The sequence below is a fragment of the Microtus pennsylvanicus genome, chromosome 14 (genome assembly GCF_037038515.1).
Source record: "Microtus pennsylvanicus isolate mMicPen1 chromosome 14, mMicPen1.hap1, whole genome shotgun sequence".
In the NCBI taxonomy this organism is placed as follows: domain Eukaryota; kingdom Metazoa; phylum Chordata; class Mammalia; order Rodentia; family Cricetidae; genus Microtus; species Microtus pennsylvanicus.
Genome location: NC_134592.1, coordinates 70,383,661 through 70,403,339, shown reverse-complemented (window position 1 = coordinate 70,403,339; position 19,679 = coordinate 70,383,661). Strand labels below are relative to the sequence as shown.

The following is a 19,679-nucleotide window of genomic DNA, read 5'->3' as shown; positions in this document are numbered from 1 at the left end:
TTGTAAGAACAGTCTATATCAGAATTTCAGCCTCAATAGAAGTTACTGCTTGGCTGGAGAAGTTACTGAGGTGACTCAGCAATTAAGGCGCAGAAATCTCAGCTTTAGCTCCCAACAAGGACATAGTGGCTCTCAGCCTTCAGTCACTACAGTTTCAGGGGGTCCCTCAGCCCCTTCCAGCCTCCCACAGCTTCTGCACACATGGTGCACACATTTTTATGTTTTTACACACGTGCTTGAACACATACACATAAGTAAAAAGGAAATTTTCGCTGTTACTCTGCTCCCATCTGCAAAGGAAATGTTTTAAAAATCCATTTCTTTGATCTTCCATCATTTTAAATGGAAGGCATCATCTGAACACGACTAACCTTTGCCATACTTGGGTCATTTTTTTAAAAAAATTGTTTGTTGTGTATGAGTGATTTGCCTTCATGTGGGTATGTGTACCACACGTGTGCTTGGTGTCTGAGCACAGAAATGGAATCATATCCCATGAAACTTGAGTGACATATGCTTGTGAGCCACCACATGGGTGCTGGGAACTGAACCCAGGTCCTCTGCGAATGGCAAGTGCTCTTAAACACTAAACCATCTCTCCGTCCCCCCTTTGCTGAGTTACTTTTCAGATTCTTTGCCATCCAGCTCCTAATGTGTGGACTTCCTCCTTTGCGCCTATCCTGTGTAGAATAGTGCTTCTCACATGATGAGCCCTTGGCATTCGATAGAACGTAGAAGATTAGATTCCCATGGTTGTCCATTATGCGTAATTCTCAGACCAGGTCTTGTTTCACAAGAGGGAATTTGAACACAAATTCCTTGTTTTTGACTTGTGTTACAGCTGCTCCATGAGATGTAGCAATGGATGCATCCAGTCTGTGGCCCGCAGGCTTCATGCACACCAGGAAACGATGAATGCTGTGTGACTCGAAACTGCAGGCTAGATTAAAACATGAGTCTTTCCTCATGATTTCCCCCCTTGTCACACTGTTGCAGGGGGCTCAAGCATGAGTTTTGTCCGTGATAATGGCCTGTAACTTTGTCAAAAGATGCACATGACTTATTCGTTATTTCAAACATGCACATGATTTATTGGCTATTTCAAACATGATATTTATTAGCTATAAATTCCAATATATCATAGTTACCCTTGTCATGTGGAAAGCCTGACTTTTGGAGAATTGGATAATCTAACATCTATCTACAGAGCACATATAATAAACATAGATGTACAATGGACGTAGTGCTTTGACTGTAGAATACAAATTGGGAGAGTTCTGCCTTAGCATCTCATTACTTACCTAAGAAGATGATACCTGTTAATATGATAACTATAGAAATACTAGTAATAGTATAGAAATCATAGTAAAAATTGCTGATGCATAGCGTACATGATGAAGGAAGCTGTCATAGTTGGGTCTTAGATGTGTGTTAGAAAGACAGCTATTGAGAAGCTATTTTCTGGGGAAGGAGGCACAGCCACAGAACTAGTCCCTGGTGAGCAGTAGAGTGGCGATGGGAAAGCCAAGGGGCTGTCCAAGAGTACTGGGGCCCGGGTGCTGTGCACACTCACTGAGCTTGAAGCCTGACGCCTGGGCCACTGCTGAGTGAGTTGTGTAGGCTCAAGCTGTTTTGCTAGTCAAAGAGTACAATACAGGAGAGACCACTTTTTCAAATTTGTTATGTTATAAAGTTGATACTACAAATGAGTAATGTTATAAGAAGATGAGGCAGAACTGTGTGACACATTCCAGCTCTAGTAGCAATTGCCGCAGCAATGAGCTGCTTTCTCTTCAGGACAGAATCTGGTGTTTTCCCTTCCCACGTTTTGCCTCTATTTTAATCAGCTTCTTGTTACCACTTCTTTTTTTCCTATTCAAAAAAGTATTGGTGTTGCATCCTAAGGCATTGTTTGTAGTTTCTATTTAATAACCCTAGGTTATCCCATTTTAATAACTATCCCATTCCACAAATACTTGTTGAGCATCGATTGTACTGTAAAGCTGTGGTATTAGACAGAGAATATGGTGACTGATTATCTATGACCCCAAATATATTTTCCATAATATTTATTACCTAGACTTTGGAGACTTTGGAGAGAGAGTTTTTATTTTAGCCCAAAGAAGAAAGAGGAGACTTTCTCTCTGAGTGTGTATGTGTGTGTGTGTGTTCATCTTCTTTGTCCTGAATATTTAGTTTATGGCATTTTCATCTATTTTGTTTGTTTGTTATGAATAATCAACAGTAACATTTTCAGTAAGATATCACGTGAATCAAATCAATAAATAATAAAAATATGTCCAGCTTAAAATGCTTTTTTACTTTTTTTATTATCAAAGCTGTCAAGGGGTGATTCCTTTGACCTGCCCTGAACACTTCCGCTTATCTCCACTAGGTGACGCTGTGGCACCATTGCACTTCTTTTTCCCATATTTGCAAAATGCATATAAAAACAAAATTAGCATCACATAATTTTGATTTTATATTAGTGATGATATTCATTAATATAGCAAGATGGCTGAAAGTTTATAAAATCTACTGTTTTAACAACCTTTTTGCTTTGTACTTGGAATGAGTAAATATAGCCAAATATATGTACAGATATGATATTAACAGTTTTGTTTGTTTATGATATTTGAAGTTTTGGGGCACATAGATTAATTTTTGTTATGCATTTACTAAAGCAAGATTAATAAAGTGCAGGATGTTAGCATCAAAGTGTAAACAACCCGAGTTTCTGAGTGGTTTTGTAGCTCCAGGAAGCTGAGTTCACTGTTGGGTTTGGAATTTGGAATTTGCCTAGACAATACAATGTTTATTTTTCTGGAGGGATGTTAAAATCTCCTGAGACATCTGAAGTCTAAATATATATTCATATATTTTAACTTTATGGTTCTCGGCAAAATTCATTGCATTCCTCAGGAGTGTGTGTATGGAGAATGAATATCTCAAAAATTTCCTTTTGTGTTGTCTGTAAAGATTGGGAGAACAATGACTTCATAGCCTTTCCTGCTATTCTTTGAAGCTGAATTCTAAAAGCCTACATGCTTCATTCTTGTAACATAAATGTAAACTCTTCTTCAAGTGTTAATGTTTTGGAATCAACTTCTTAATGAGATCCTCTACTTCAAATACTCTGGAAGCAGTTTCTCCAAAAATGGCCTTTGTTCAGAATCATGCAGGACAATGAGTGTGAAAGTGATGCAGACACAAGTCCCATGGTGCCATTCGCTGATGTGCTTTCTGAATGCCACTTTGCAATTTAGTTTTGGAACAAGGGCTTTTCCCATTTTAAATGCCAAGGTGGACTTGGGAAGAAGGAAAGAGAGAACTGTTATGAGTTGAGGAGGTATTATTTTGGTGACATTAAAGAATCACATATTTTATAAAAAGCTCACCAGAGGCTTAGAAGTCTCATAAAAATTTCTGCCTCAAGACTTTGCTACTTTGCAGAAGGTGAAAGATATGATGGGCATGAAAAAAATCAACACATAGGATAAGGCTGAAGCAATGTGTATGCTTCTACGCACAAAGCTTAACTGCTATGAAATAAAATTAGAATATTGTTTTATCTGGTGAAAAGATAATGGATCTGATTTTTGAGGGCAAGTGCTACAAAGAACAGGGTACAAGTGATATGAAGGAAAATATGGAGAAAATAGGTGAGACTTAATTGGTAATAGGCGATGCAGATTATTACAGAAGAAGGGGAATGAATGAGGGATAAATAACACTAAGGAGGTTTGAAAAAGGCATAGCGAATCATATTATTTTATATTTACTTCAAATTGTGGGTAAGTGTGTGGTGGTTTGAATGAGGATGTCCCTCATAGGCTTATATATTTTAATACTTGGTCCCTAGTAGGTGAAAATGTGAATGATTAAGAGGTGTGGCCTTGTTGGAGGAGGTGTCTCATTGGGGTTTTGGGACCTCATGAGATGTACCCCTTACACATCAACATGTCATTTGGTAGTCTTATTGAGGCAGCCATAGTGCCCTCCTGTCATTTCTAGAAGATACAATCTCACGGCACACTGCCTGTTCTCTGGCTCTTACACTTTCTCCATGATATCACTAGCCCTGGATAGTTAACTGTGTTTCCATTACTAGGTATAATTTCCCTCCTATTCAGAGAGGCCTAAGTCCACTTAGACAGCTGGATGGTACCAAGACATAAGAGCCACTATTGCGCCTTTAGTGGTCATTTTTCTGTGCTGGTTGTGGTTGTTTCTAGTTTATAGACATCATAGCTGAATTCCTCTCTCTCTTGTTAGCTTGCATAACACCTCCCAGTACTTTGAAGGCCAATCTTCAGAGAAGAGATTGGCAGGTCAGATCCAGCTTGAGTCTTCCAAACCCTTTTCCAAAGGGCACGTTGCTTAATTGGCTTACAGTTTGAGGGGTTACAGTTCATGATGGCGGAGCAAATGCATGGCAATGTCTCTTTATTACCTGCTACCTTTGGATCAAGAGATGAACTCTTAACGGTTGATACCATGCATCTTCTCTGCCCTCATCAACTATAACCCCCTCAAACTGTAAGCCAATTACACACTTTCTTTCATAAGCTGTTTTGGTCATAGTGTTTTGTCAAAGCAATAGCAAAGTAATGAAGACAAAAGTGTGTGTATACATACATAATTTTTCAATGGTGTGTGTCATTTGGTGAGATAATGATTCCCCCAAGAGTCATAGATTATATGACAGGAACCTCAGTACCATGCATGAGAAACTTCCTTTCTCGTTGTTGGTTAGGGCAGTCCAAGAGACTCCTAAAACAATATAGGATGTTGCTTTTCTCCTTGGTTACCTCCAAGAAGTTGAGGGTAATTTTTGTTGCTAAAGACAACATGTCCTGGCGCAAACTGTGGAAGGAGACACAAAGAGCACAGTTTGCATTAGCACTTTTGCCAATGTTAACTGGCTGAAGGAAACCTCTCAGATCTAAGAATTACATCTCTCTCCCTAAGAAGTTAGAAGAAAAAGAAATCTATGGTTATATAGTACAAAATCCAAGGCCTGACACTTCCCAGCTGCCTGGGCCATTTGTTCGTATGTGCCTGTGTTAAAAGGGTTACCTTTCTCCAGAGCTAGTTAAAGGTCAATAGTTTTTTTCTTCTATTATCTCTCAGGGTTAAGACACAGTTAATTTCCTAGACTAAGATCTTGTGTCACTAAACTGAGGGAAGAGGAAGTGCAGGGTGTCAGTTGTCTGTTAAGGTTATAGCATGTTACCTGGTGAGCTGGTGTGCACTTTCCCATAGTGGCTGCAGGCGAGTTCGGAACTCCCAGTCCTGCTTATCTGTACAGACACAGATATGACACTTTCCTCCTAGTGCTGGTCTGTGAAGTTCCAAATGTCCTGCCATAAAGATAATTGTGGGGAGCTGGCTTCTAAGTTTATCTCAGGGAACGGTGCAGACATTTGACTGTGGCAACAAAGGTTTTTTGACTGTGTTAGTAACTTTCTCACGGTGGTCCCACAGTGTGGGAAAAGTCACCCATTATACCAGTACATGGAAAAAATTTGCCCAATAATTGATTAGCTCTTGGGGTAAGTCCCACTATAGAGGGGAGAGCTATGGCTTCACAAGGGACTCAGAGCAGAAACAGCCACTATTCAGAAAGCACTGCTCCCAATGCTTTGCATCTAAGCTTGCCTCTGTCAGAATGCATATTTCTGGTGGGTTGACCTGATTTGTCAGCCGAAGTCTCATTGCATAATCCTTCGGACCACAGCAATTATCCAAAAATAAGTGATCAACCCTGAAATCACATACATGCAAGTAACAGGAAACAGCAGGTTGTATTTATGTATTTATGCACATACATATGCAAAATGCATATACACACATATGTGTCTATCAATAATAATTAAAGAGACCATGAATTTGAGAGGGAGTAAAGGGAGCTATGTGAGGGGTTGGATGGAAGTAAGAAATAATTTATATTGTAAATTTTTAAAACTTCAAAGATAAACTATAATTTGGATGAGAAAAAGACAGTGGTGATCAGAACTTGTGCCCGCGTGTTCATGAGCTCAACCTTTGTACAAGCATGGTATATTTCAACTCAGCCTTGAAATTGTAGGTGGTGGAAAAGTAAATGAACAAAGTTTCCTAGGTAAAACTCATGGTAGATTCTGATGCTCAGAATTGTAGTTTAAGGATATAGAACATCAAAACTAGTATTTCATGTGGTTCCTTTGTTATTATTCCTAACACTTTCAAAATCTGACAGTGAAGCTCTCAGTATGTCATTGAGCAATTGTTATGCACCGAGTCAAGCTAAGCACAAACTTGATTATTCTAGCTTGACTGCCACAATATATTGCTTAATATTCTATTGACTTAGGTTAATAGAAAGCTCAAGCTTGCTAAATTATTAATGTTCTTTTGGCAGTCTCTTAAAGAAGGCTGGATTTTCCTAACAAAACATTTTCTTCGTAAATTGGAGATATGTGTAGACATTAATGTTGTCTAAAAATTTAGAGAAAATTCTAGATTATTGATTTTACATGATGCAAATTCAATTTAAATGTAAACCTCCTTGCAAATAAATGTAATTTGTGTTGCTTATGAGAAACCTAAAATAAGTTTGTGATTAAATCTTTTTAAATACAGCAAAGCACAAAAAATAAAGACTTGCCATAAATCTCTTGGATTGTCTTGGTTCTCTTGAGAAAGAGAACTTACAGATAATGGTATATAAAAGGGACTTTTTAATAGTGGCTCACAGACGCCAGCTAATCCAACAGTGGCTGTCTACCAAAGGAAAGCTTGAGAATCCCACAGACGCCAGCTAATCCAACAGTGGCTGTCTACCAAAGGAAAGCTTGAGAATCCCATAGTTGTTCGGTCCCCAGCTGAGGTTGGATGTATCAGCTACTCTTCAGTATCTACTGGAATCCCAAATAAGTTTACTCTAATGCCGGAGAGAAAGCACTTCCTCTGTTCGTGGTCTTTATATAAACTGTCAGCAGAAAGTGTGACCCAGATTAAAGGTAGATCTTCCCACCTCAAAGATCTGGATTAGAAGTGGGACTTCCAATTTCAAATGATCTAATTCAGAAGAAAAATCACTCACAGATGTGCGCAGTCATTCGACTCTTGGCTAATTCCAGATGTAGTCAAGTTGGCCCGTCTCAGATGTGTCATACTCACATGGCTCCATTTAACAACTAATATTCTTTCCTCCAGTGAAAACACTGGAGTCCACGTGCTTCCCTTTTCTGCTGAGGTTTTACCTTTGCCATGCTATAGGTATAGCTGAAGATAGAAAAGAGTAAATGCTGAATTGGCAAATAAATGTTAGGTTTTTATTATTTTGCAAGAGAATAGTTTTAAGTAAAAAAAATATTCTTAGAGTGCTGTACCAGTGAGCAGGGCAGCAGACCAAATGGGAGCCCTGCAGTGATTGCGACTGGGTTGGAGTGCATGCTGTTAGAGACCATAGAGCATTCGTAGCCCTGAGTACAACTCACTAATTCCAGTCCACCAACTGTGTTAGAACAGTTGATGCAAACACTGGTGTGCAGCATTGGACATTTCTTTAACTCTTAAGCATATGTATAGGTGTTTATCTCTGTGGGGATGTGTGTGTGCAGGCAGTGCCCATGGAGGTCACAAGAGTACAGCAGACCCCTGCCGTTGGAGTTACAGGAGACTGCTGTGGGGCCTGAGAAGGGGACGCTTGTGAAAGAGCAGTATGCTCTCTGAACTTCTGCCCGTCTCTGTAGCTCTAGAATTAGTGTTCTCTCATTTATAGAGAGAACTGCTGATGAGTTCAACTTGGGTTGTTTTTCCTTTACTTTTTAGTATGAGAATTAGACTGTATTCGCCTCCTTATGACCCGGCTTATAGCACTGGTACATGTCTGTCAGACCAGTCTTCATGTTTGATTATCAAAAACCATTCTTATCCACTCCAGACATTTAGCTCATTTCTCTCATCCTGCGCTTTCACCTTTGCAAGCCAACATCTCAGAACTGGGTGCTGTTGCTGTACTCTGGGCCCTCCTGCTTGTGTGCCCCATGACCACAATATGATAGTTACATTTGGCCACACTACATAGAGCTGACAGTTTGGGGATAGAGAGGACTTATTTTACTCTTTTCTCTTTCCCGAATTCTCTTCTAGGGATGCTATTTTGTGGTTTCCTAAATGGTCCATATGTGTTTTCGTGTGGTCAGAGGGAGGGAGTATAAATAGATAATGAAAATATAATGATAATAATGCTACATGATATTAAAATATAGCATTACCATTTTTTTATGTGTGTTTCACCTGATATACTGCTCTTATTTATCTTTAGGGTCACTAACACTGGCTTCTTCTCTGCCAACACAGCTTCAATCTTATGCCAACCCAGCTTAATCAATTCTTAATTTCAGCATTGTATTTTGTCCCTGTAAAATATTTTTTGGTATAAAGGGTATTTTGCAAATTTCCATTTTCTGTTTTTATCAGCATTTTGATCTAATTCTCTCTTTTAAAAGGTGTTAATCATAGTTATTTTTGAAATCCTTGTGTTCTGCTTTTAATTTGTATATTATTGTTTGTCTTTTTTTTCTAGGATGAGCAGAAACTACAAGAGAGTTTCCAACAAGGTGCCTCCATCATAGCTGCCTTAGTTAAAGAAAGAAGTTCTGCCCTCGCTGGTCAGCTCCTGCTGGCTTAAAGAGCACAGACGACAGTCATCTACAAGCTTCCAAAGACACGTCCCTCGACTCTCCTGTGCCTGCTTCCCACCTCATTTCTCTTCCTTGTGCCTGGAAGAGAATTTCAGTTGTTTTCTTTATCTTGTCACTACATAGAGCTGACAGTTCTGGGATAGAGAGGACTTATTTTACTCTTTTCTCTTTCCTGAATTAGATGTTCCCAGATGACAGGATGTGATGCTTAGGTTGTAAAAATGGGTTAGTGCTCATGTCCATGGAATTATGTGTGCCAAATATAAATGGCTTCTACCATAAAATAAATGAAAAATACTGCCTTTATGTGAAGAACCTGTTTACTACTACAAAGAAGTTCAATTGAAATGGTAAGGTACGCTTTCCCTCACGGGATGAGAATTTAGACAGCTTAGCTATTATCTTAGAGCTATGTTAATTAGCAGACTGGTCACAATATGATGGAGATCATGAATAAGCTTCAGAGTTATTCTTAATTATAAAATTGCCCCCTCAGTATGTGATAATATACCTTTTTACCTTGTTTTGGAATTCATCACATCTTATAAAAAAAAAGAAGGGAGCTGGGAAATTGGCTCAGTGAGAAAACACCTGCCTAGTGTGGTTATAGCAACATCACAAAAGAAAAAGTAAAGACTTGGAAATATTGGGTGTAAACAAGAAACAGAATGTCTTGTTTTCCTCACCTTTCTCACCTATTGTTCCCAATCTGTAAAGAGCCTGGAATTGCTTTTCACTCTCCTATCATTTTTTTTATTTTGTGTTTTTTTATTTGGCTTATGAGATGTTATTTGATGTTATTTTAGAGACTCAACTTTCTCTAGGTTAGGTTTAGGAAAGTCTGAAGAACTTCATGAAGGTTGAGTTGCTTGTGCCCATCCCTGGCTGTGGTCTTCTGGAAGGCAGAGCAGCCTGAGCTGTGGAGTATATTATACTTTATGCAAGAAGTGTGGCCTTGCAAAGTCAATATTTTATTCTTTCAGTTTTTACTGGTCATGCATATTAACTCTTGATATTTTCCTTTATGTTGAGTTTAAAAATTTTATATGTATATGTCATTAAAATGCCATTTTATTCTATATATAAATTCATTTTATTTATATATATTAAGTCAGAATATTCTGGGACTTACACTGCATGAAGGACTTATAATATGAGCTGCATGAAATGTGTTTGTTCATGATTGTCAATAAAAATATCTACTTTCTGAAATGTCTCCAACAACATCTTAAATCAATTCCGCTATAGAAATGCATACAGGTGTATATATGTATATATATATATATATATATATATATATATATATATATATATATATATATAAAATGAATTCTTCTGCATTATTTGAGTTTCAATATAGCATCAGGTTAATCTGTTACATTTGAATGGTAGATGAGATCTCAAATACTAATATTGTATCAGAGTTTATGCTTTACATTTAAATAATAGAGAGTAGAAAATAATGGGTATGGATTAGATATTGCAGATCTTCTTCCAAAATGAAATGGGCTATTGATTGTAAATGTGGATACAGATTCGTAAACTCATCATTTGTTCTCTATATTAGGAAATATAAATCAGTTGACTCAAACTCACAAGGGTGAAAATATGAGAGAAATGTGTGGATTTGGTTAGGACTTCAACGCCCCTGTCGATGTGGCCAGCCGTGGGTGAAAACTCATGCAAAGAGGTCAGTCTTCAGCTCATGGAAGTCTGTGGAAAGGACTGGCTTTCAAAGTGCTCGTAGGGCAGGAGGACGATGAAGCAAGGCTTAAAAAAAGAAAGTTAGTGGCGTTAACACCACACAGCACAACCCAGCACATCCACGTGTTAGCAAGAGTGCTCTATGGAGAGCTGTGTCAGTCAGAGGCTGAGAGGGGCAGGCACTCGCCCAGGGTGTAAATTAGTGTTCCATACGTGAAGATGTAAAAGGAATGCCCAGCTGGCATTGTTTACATGAAGAAATTAGGACTCAAGGATCTTCAGAAACTTGCTCAAGGTTTCAAGGCTGTGTTGTAAGGAGAGAAAGGTTTTCCTCGGGAAGACTGGAATCAGTTTAAGCTCAGAGCCTTAACGTGGCAGCAGTCCCTGGCAAGGATATTGAAAGGAACCACTGGAGATATGAGAAGATCCTGTGCTGAGCACTGAGAAGCAAGAAGAGGTAGGAGAGGCAGGAGAGGGACTCCGCTGGCTGTCTGGCTGGATGAGTTTCGCCACCGCCCAGCCTTAGCAGGGTAAGGGGAATGCGACTTGGTGACCTACATATAAGGGTCAATTGTTTTATTTTAAATTGTTTGTTAAAAAGAACGTGAAGTAACTTCACCTTTTTATCACCATTTTCAACTTAATTACTTTGGTAAACTGTCCATTATGACTTTATTTTCCAAAATCCCTTAAAAATAGTGATTATGCTGAAACTGCTTCTAGTTGTAGGAAAATTTTGAAATATTCATACTACTTAGTTAAATGTGATTTAAAAGTGATTCATTTTAAGAATTCAAAACTGAGCAATGGGATTGATGACTTACAATGGTAAAGAGTACATTTTACATTAAAATGCTCCACTTAAGAGGTGACTTTTTTTCCATGTCCATCACAGTTGCATGGATGGACCTGATTGGGGCAGTGAAGGAATGAAGAAAAGAGAGATCCAGGGACACACAGAAAGGACAGGATTGATAGTCTGGAGCTTCAGATGCCCTGGAAGCTCAGCACGTTTACCATATGGAGCTGAAGGGAGCAGCAGGGTTCTTTAGTACAGCAGAACAAGGAGATGGGGTTATTATGGTAAGCTAAACTAGGGAACAGGCTTAGCTCGTCATAGTAATAGCAATCTCTGCAGGTGTCCTCGTTAGGTTTGCTATTGCTATGAGGTGACGCCATGATGGCAGCAACTCTTATAAGGGTGCCCAGTCCTATGTCAACAGCACACATTCACTCAAGACCTTCCTCACGCATCAAGTCCTCTTCCATTCCCCACCACTTACAAATGTAACCATCTGCGGAAGAGTCACATCCTGAATTCTATAAAGGCCTGTGCAATTATCTCAGGCATTCTGCATGACTTTAATAGGAAAGTTCATTTCCATGACAATTAATCATCTCTACATATTTCATCCAATTTTTAAAAATTATGGTAATCACTGCATGAAAATTAAATAATAACCCCATTACATAAAATATGTAAATTTCATACTTTGAATTCTGAAACTAATTGTACAGCATTTAAAAAATTTTAAACGTTGTTATTTGATTCATGCACCTCATTCCCACTCATTTACCAGTCCTCTATATCCACCCTCCACCCTTGTAACCTCCACACCAAAAAAAAAATTTAAAAATTAAAAATAAAACCTCCAATTCTTCTTGGCAATGACCTAATCCTCTGTCAGTCACAGCCTCCTCCCATACCACTGTTCTACCATGTTTCACCATCGCTCTGCTCTGTCTTTCCCCTTCTCCATCACACAATTGTTCCTCCCCATGGCATCGGAAGCTGCAGTGTGTCAGGCTGTGTGCCCTTTTATCCACACAGCTCTACTTGAAAATGTTCTTTGCAATGAGTCATTGGTCTGGTTCAAGGCCTCTGGTTTCTGCTATACCATCAGTCCTCGACCCTCACCAAGACTTCTCTCACATAGCTTGATGTTTCTCCAAGTTGTGGAGATCCTGTTGCTATATGGTTCCACAGGACCAGTCCCTTCACGAGTTCCAGCAGCTCATCAAAAGGGTAGGTTGGGATGGGTCAACTCAAGGTTCTGGATCTGGGCCTGATGGTAGCTGAGCTGGTTAGCCTGGGTCTCCCCTACCCTACCCCCCAACAAGGGTGGGACTCATTTCCCCAGGTTCATATTACTGCCTGTCTATGCTACTTCATGAATGTTGGGAGCTGTAGACCCTCAGACCCTGAAAGTTCTCCTGCAACTGGCAAGGTGGGGCTATCTCAGCATGTTTGAACGTCAACATGGTTTCAGTCAGCAGCCCAGACCATGGACATCTGTTTGGACTTTCGTGGTAGCATGAGCCACAGACATGAGCTAGAACCAGGGATCCAGATATGGCCCTTGGTGGCAGCACACAGCCAGACATCAACATAGCCTCAGGCACCAACCCAGACCACAAACACTGAAATGGCCGCTGATGGCAACAGGTGGCAGCCTGCCTGATATCACCATGGCCTCCCACATCAGCCTGCTCCTCAAAGTGGTGCCTCTAGTTCTACCTGTCTCCACAGTGCATAAACCACCCAGTGCCTCTAGTTCTACCTGTCTCCACAGTGCATAAGCCACTCAGTGCCTCTAGTTCTACCTGTCTCCACAGTGCATAAGCCACTCAGTGCCTCTAGTTCTACCTGTCTCCACAGTGCATAAACCACCCAGTGCCTCTAGTTCTACCTGTCTCCACAGTGCATAAACCACTCAGTGCCTCTAGTTCTGCCTGTCTCCACAGTGCATAAGCCACTCAGTGCCTCTAGTTCTACCTGTCTCCACAGTGCATAAACCACCCAGTGCCTCTAGTTCTACCTGTCTCCACAGTGCATAAGCCACTCAGTGCCTCTAGTTCTACCTGTCTCCACAGTGCATAAACCACTCAGTGCCTCTAGTTCTACCTGTCTCCACAGTGCATAAACCACTCAGTGCCTCTAGTTCTGCCTGTCTCCACAGTGCATAAGCCACTCAGTGCCTCTAGTTCTACCTGTCTCCACAGTGCATAAGCCACTCAGTGCCTCTAGTTCTGCCTGTCTCCACAGTGCATAAACCACTCAGTGCCTCTAGTTCTGCCTGTCTCCACAGTGCATAAACCACTCAGTGCCTCTAGTTCTGCCTGTCTCCACAGTGCATAAACCACTCAGTGCCTCTAGTTCTGCCTGTCTCCACAGTGCATAAGCCACTCAGTGCCTCTAGTTCTACCTGTCTCCACAGTGCATAAGCCACTCAGTGCCTCTAGTTCTGCCTGTCTCCACAGTGCATAAACCACTCAGTGCCTCTAGTTCTGCCTGTCTCCACAGTGCATAAACCACTCAGTGCCTCTAGTTCTGCCTGTCTCCACAGTGCATAAACCACTCAGTGCCTCTAGTTCTGCCTGTCTCCACAGTGCATAAGCCACTCAGGTCCACGTGCTCGCCCGTCTACCACATGCTCTATTCTTCCCAACTCTCCAGCACCTATGTGTTCATCCTAGTGGCACCCACAGCCCAGCAGCCAAAACCTTATGTCTTCCATCCACCCAAAACCTTATGGGGCTACTCTTAAAGTGATGGAAATTATTTAGTAAACATATGTTTACTAAATATCTCATTTTTTTCTCACACAGTTAAGTAAACTATGCCATCTTAATTTCAGTAGCAAATGCCATGATTCAGTAAATTTATAGACTAGTTAAGTGATAATCATTTGCCACATATATAGAATAAATGCTTTTAAAAAGAAAATAGACAGATGCTTAAAAAATATATATTATTATGCCGGGCGGTGGTGGCTCACGCCTTTAATCCCAGCACTTGGGAGGTAGAGGCAGGCGGATTTCTGTGAGTTCGAGGCCAGTCTGGTCTACAAGAGCTAGTTCCAGGACAGGAACCAAAAAGCTATGGAGAAACCCTGTCTCGAAAATTCAATATATATATATATATATATATATATATGTATATGTATATGTATATATAATTTAATAATTTGTTGACTCTATAAACATAAAATAAATGCAATGTGCCATCTGCTTTAAAACTTCCTGAAACTCAAGGGGCTGATTTAATTTACTATTATATGCTGCCTCTGGAAAGGCAACTAATGACTTCAGGAAATATAGCTGGTGGAGGGTGACATGTTGGTTCCCGGCTGCTTGTCAGCTCAGACCTGAACTAATCACACAGAAACTGTATTATTTAAATCACTCCTTGGCCCATTAGCTCTAGCTTCTTACTTGCTAACTCTTACATCTTAATTTAACCCATCTCCATTAGTCTTACATCACCAGGAGGTTGTGGCCTACCAACAAAGTTTCAGCACTTCTGTCTCAGGAGCAGCTACATGGCTTCTCTTTACTCCTACTTCTTCCTCCCAGCATTCAGTTTAGTTTTTCCCGCCTAGCTCTCTTCTACCCTACACATGCTTTACTGTGTATGGTAGAAATACATGCTCTGAGGTCAGATAAAGACATTTTATTATCATTGATTCCACTTATTTCTTGTTTGATTATGAATTAGTCTCTTAAAATGTGCCTTGGTTTCCTTATCTTGTAATGGCAATAAGTGCTATTACCTAGCTCAAATACATATGTAAAACTCTCCACTTGAGGATTCTATCAAATAATCCAAAGAGTTATTAAAACATCAGGGTTTATTTAGCAGCAATGATGAGGCCTAACTCAGTTTTCTCTTCTTATTTAACCTCAGTAATCCTTTCAGGATTTCTGTGAAGTCGGTCTGGATCTACCTTGTAATGTGGCAATTCTGAAAATCCAGATACAGCAGTTGAGGACCTGTGATTACCATATGCTGGAAATGATAAAAAAAAAGTTTTTTGCAAATTGTACCACAAATAGGAAGATCTTGTTCTTTACTTGGGGTTTCTGAATATGATTTCCATGTATGATACAGTCTTTTATTTTAAATTTTGTAAGATGAGCTTTAGAGGCAGAAGCATCCAAAATGCAATTTTAGTGATTGTTTTACTCAAATAAAAACATGACCGAAGAGTCTGTATGGAACCAGTCTTGTGTTTCCAAAGGTCAGTCATCTAGATAGTCATTACAGGGAGTCATCTAGACAGTTACCAAAGATAGTCATCAGAGAGAGTCATCTAGATAGTCCTCACAGGGAGTTATCTAGACAGTTATCAAAGATAGTCATCAGAGAGAGTCATCTAGATAATCATCACAGGGAGTCATCTAGACAGTTATCAAAGATAGTCATCAGAGAGAGTCATGGAGAAAGTCACCACAGTCATGACAGAAAGTTATCTAGACATCATCATAGACTGGTTATTGGGATATGGCTGTCATATAGCTGGTAGGTTGACTGAAAGAGGTTTCTTGAACTTTGCTGTTTGGATATATTATTCTTTTATTCTATTATTCTTTTTTGTTCTATTATTTTTGATCTATTCTTTTTTGTTCTGCTGATGGCTGGTACAATCAGGCATTTCTTCACTTTTTTTTTCTTTATCCAGTCTTTACATTGAAGTCCTTAACTTGGGTGCACTCAGCTCTTCAGTGCACATGAATAACAAAACCCTTTTATTTTTACTAGCTTTCAGTGGTTTGAATACCTGCCTCACCCCACCCCTCATCCTGTGTGTGTTTTTAAGATCCTGTGAAGTTCATGGTTCCCTTTTCTTTTCCTGTTTGAATAGAAATTCATTTTCTTTAATCCAACCTGAGTTTTTAAAAACTATTCTTGAACTGTCCCCTTCAGGAATTTGGTTGCTGGCCTTACTGAATGGAGGTATGTATGACCCTATGGTAAAGGAATTCTATTCAAAGACATTTCCGCCTGTTTATCTTTGGATTGGTTACTGCTCACATAAGTCTGGAAAAGGGCCAAATTATGTAAACATATTAAAAATTTGAGGATCCCAGCGGGAATATCCATAAATTTTGCTGTAAACCAGCAACTTAAGATAAATTGAAAATGTTATGACGGTCAGGGAAAACTATAGATTAGTGGTTGTTGGCTCTGGTTAGGAATCTAATGAATATTAAAAGATTAGGATTAATTTATGCAGTTATACAAATCACCACTTATTCCTAAACCTGTGTATTTTGCTAAATACATTTTTATTTTGAGTTATTTTAATTGCTGTTTTATATTAGACAAGTATTTATTTCTGAAGCTATAGTTTTTTTTAATTTATTTATTTATTTATTTATTTATTTATTTATTTATTTATTAAGGATTTCTGCCTCCTCCCCTCAACCGCCTCCCATTTCCCTCCCCCTCCCCCAATCAAGTCACCCTCCCTCATCTGCTCTAAGAGCAATAAGGGTTCCCTGACCTGTGGGAAGCCCCAGGACCGCCCACCTCTATCCAGGTCTCCTAAGGTGAGCATCCAAACTGCCTAGGCTCCCCCAAAGCCAGTACGTGCAGTAGGATCAAAAACCCACTGCGATTGTTCTTGAGTTCTCAGTATTCCTCATTGTCCTCTATGTTCAGCTAGTCCGGATTTGTCCCATGCTTTTTCAGACCCAGGCAGCTCAGGCGATGAAGCTATAGTTTTATACTCTCAGTCTTTTAAAATATATAACATGTAATTTTGAATCATTATAAAAGTAATGATTATATTTGTGTATCTACACATAGTAGTGAGTCTAGTAGAGTACAATTTAAAAGAATGGACATTTTTCTCTTTTTAGACTCCTACAACCTTTTTTAAGATTATCATTCTAAGTATATAAATTAAAAGGCATGTTGGGAGAGACAAGTAATGTGACATTTTTCCTATCTTTTTTAAATTACTTTTGACTCAGTGCTAAAACTTAAATCTAAAACTTTCTATGCAAAAACACAGTCCAGAAGTTTTAACATATAGCATGACATTTTAAATGATTTCTCTGTATATCTGTATAGAGTACAAGTTCAGAGAAGCAGAAATCAAAAGCCTATAATTATCATATGGACATGAACTGAAAAGAAAATTGAAGTTACTGGAGGGTGAGTGTATGGCAAAAGGAAAAGAAGAACTAGAAAATAGGGGTGTTTGTCACAGTGGAAAATGAAACAAATACATTTAATGCATGCACACAATAAATTCATATTTAATTCTAGCTATGCATACACAAATAGCAGCATTGGTATGGACAATTGTATACCTTTAAAAAGATAATTGAATACCTTTATAATTTGGGCAGCCTAACTATCCTGTGACCTAAAATGAAATTGCACTTCCATTTTTTCACTTTCAAATCAAATTATTATAGTGCAAATCCACATTTTCCTTCAGGGAACGAATCCCATACATAACCTCCTTTCCAGCACCTTGACACACGGTGTGTAAGTCCTTCATTTCATAGCATTTTATACTAAGTTATCATAAACTACCAAGTTCTTGACACACGGTGTGTAAGTCCTTCATTTCATAGCATTTTATACTAAGTTATCATAAACTACCAAGTTCTTGACACACGGTGTGTAAGTCCTTCATTTCATAGCATTTTATACTAAGTTATCATAAACTACCAAGTTCTTGCTTTTGTTACTGATTTTCCTCATGAGAAAGCACCCTAACCTTCACTGGTCCTTGGCATCCTTCATCTTAACTGGCTCTGTGTATCGCACAGGAAGGTCCATCTTTGCTTTCAGAAAACCACTCTTATATTGTTGCAGCTCACACACACAACTTGACCTTAGAACACTCAGTGGATGGAGTTTCTCTGACTACTCAGTCGCCCTATTGCAATAGACATGTACTACCAACGAAGACAAAGAGGAGTAGGTTGGTCAGTCACATTAGGCCCGACTCCACATAGCTCACAACAAAACAGTTGATATCCTAAAATGTTTGTTCCCACGTACCCTTGAGCCATCGAGCATGCCATGCTCATGCTCAGTCACACCCTATGCAAAGGACTTGACTCCTTAGTATAGCAAGTTCTAGATACTCCAGAATGCCTGATGCAACCATGTCCATTCTCTAGAAAAAAATGCCTGTGTCCAACAATTAACACAGAAAACAGTATTAATATTTTAATACTAAAAACAGAAAACAGATATTAATAATTTTCCTAAAGGCTGGATATATTAAGGGCTAATCATAATCAACTCCTAACAATCTCAATGTATATTTAAAAAATATCTAACTGGGATTTAGAGTTCACTACACTTGAGTAAATTTAAGAATACTATATATATATACACACATATATATACAAACATTCAGATAAAATATGTAAAGGTCTTTTTTATTTATAACTATCCCAGTGGCCTCTGTACAGTAAGACTATTTTGGAGCTAATCTAGGTCCTTAATTATAACTGCCATTAAGCTGTGATTCATTCCCTGTTATGTGACCTGGAGCAATGGTCTTGAGAATTCAGTGAGCCTCATATATGACAGTAGCTTGAGGCTACTTTCGTTTAGTGCTGAGGCTTGAAATAAGAGACTTTTACTTTGAAAGGACTTAATTTTAGCTCTGTAGCAACACCAACAATTTTCAAAATGAGCCTTGTTTAGTGAAACCAAGTAGATAAACCTGTAATGCTTAAGAAGCCAATGAAGCACATGTGATGTTATACTCTCTATTCATATTTTAACTTATCTCCTGTTTCAAGCCCCAGTACTAAATCAAAGTCCATTTCAGTCATTCCTTCAGCTCCTGCTTCATCAGGGATATATGGAGATCCTGGGTCTTAAGCACTGATACGAAAGAACATCTCTATAGTTCTTCACCATAAGCCTTCACTACGGACCAGCAAGGATCATCACATCTTTGCAGGTCCAGACATCAGGGGCATTAGCATATCCAGGTCCCTGTATTCCTCAGTTCCATCATGATTTTTTAGTTCTCCAAGTCTGTATTTGACTCTTCTCTCGCTTTCCTAGGCTTCACTGGTATAATCTGATGAATTTCTCCTTTGCAGAAGGTTCAGCAACAATTCTAATTTTGGTTCTTCTTGGTTTCCTCATTTTAGGAGCTTTAAGTACAGGGGAATGAAAACACATGGAGAGAAACACCAATGAATAACTCAAGTAGTACTGTCCTCAGCGTGTCAATCGCTAACGGAGGGCTGTGACAATAAGTATTGCTCCTTCCAAGGCAGGTTTCTGGTCTACCCCAGTGGGTAGACCATGCATTTCAGTCTTAGATCTCCAGTTATCTAGCTAGTGTATAGAATGTTTGCACCTGTGTACACGTTCCTATGACCTGGCTGTTAAATATAGGATTGTATATTTTTGTTTTTCAATCCCATTCTTATAATTATTAAAGTCACTTATTCTCTATATGCTGCGCCCTTCCACAAACTGTTCTTGATAGCAGTGCCTTCTCTTGCTTT

At 39.1% G+C, this 19,679-nt stretch overlaps 1 protein-coding gene across 3 annotated transcripts in view; it reads left to right on the top strand.

Moving 5' to 3' along the window:
- Crppa (CDP-L-ribitol pyrophosphorylase A) overlaps positions 1–9,912 on the top strand; it is a 235,738-nt gene extending 225,826 nt beyond the window's left edge. For 2 of the 3 annotated variants that reach the window (XM_075948043.1, XM_075948042.1), the window contains exon 10: positions 8,576–9,912. In XM_075948043.1, coding sequence (XP_075804158.1) covers positions 8,576–8,680 — 105 coding nt within the window. In that variant the 3' untranslated portion in view covers positions 8,681–9,912. The remainder of the gene's footprint in view (positions 1–8,575) is intronic. The other variant, XM_075948041.1, reaches the window with a different exon arrangement.
- The last annotated feature ends 9,767 nt before the right edge of the window (positions 9,913–19,679 follow it).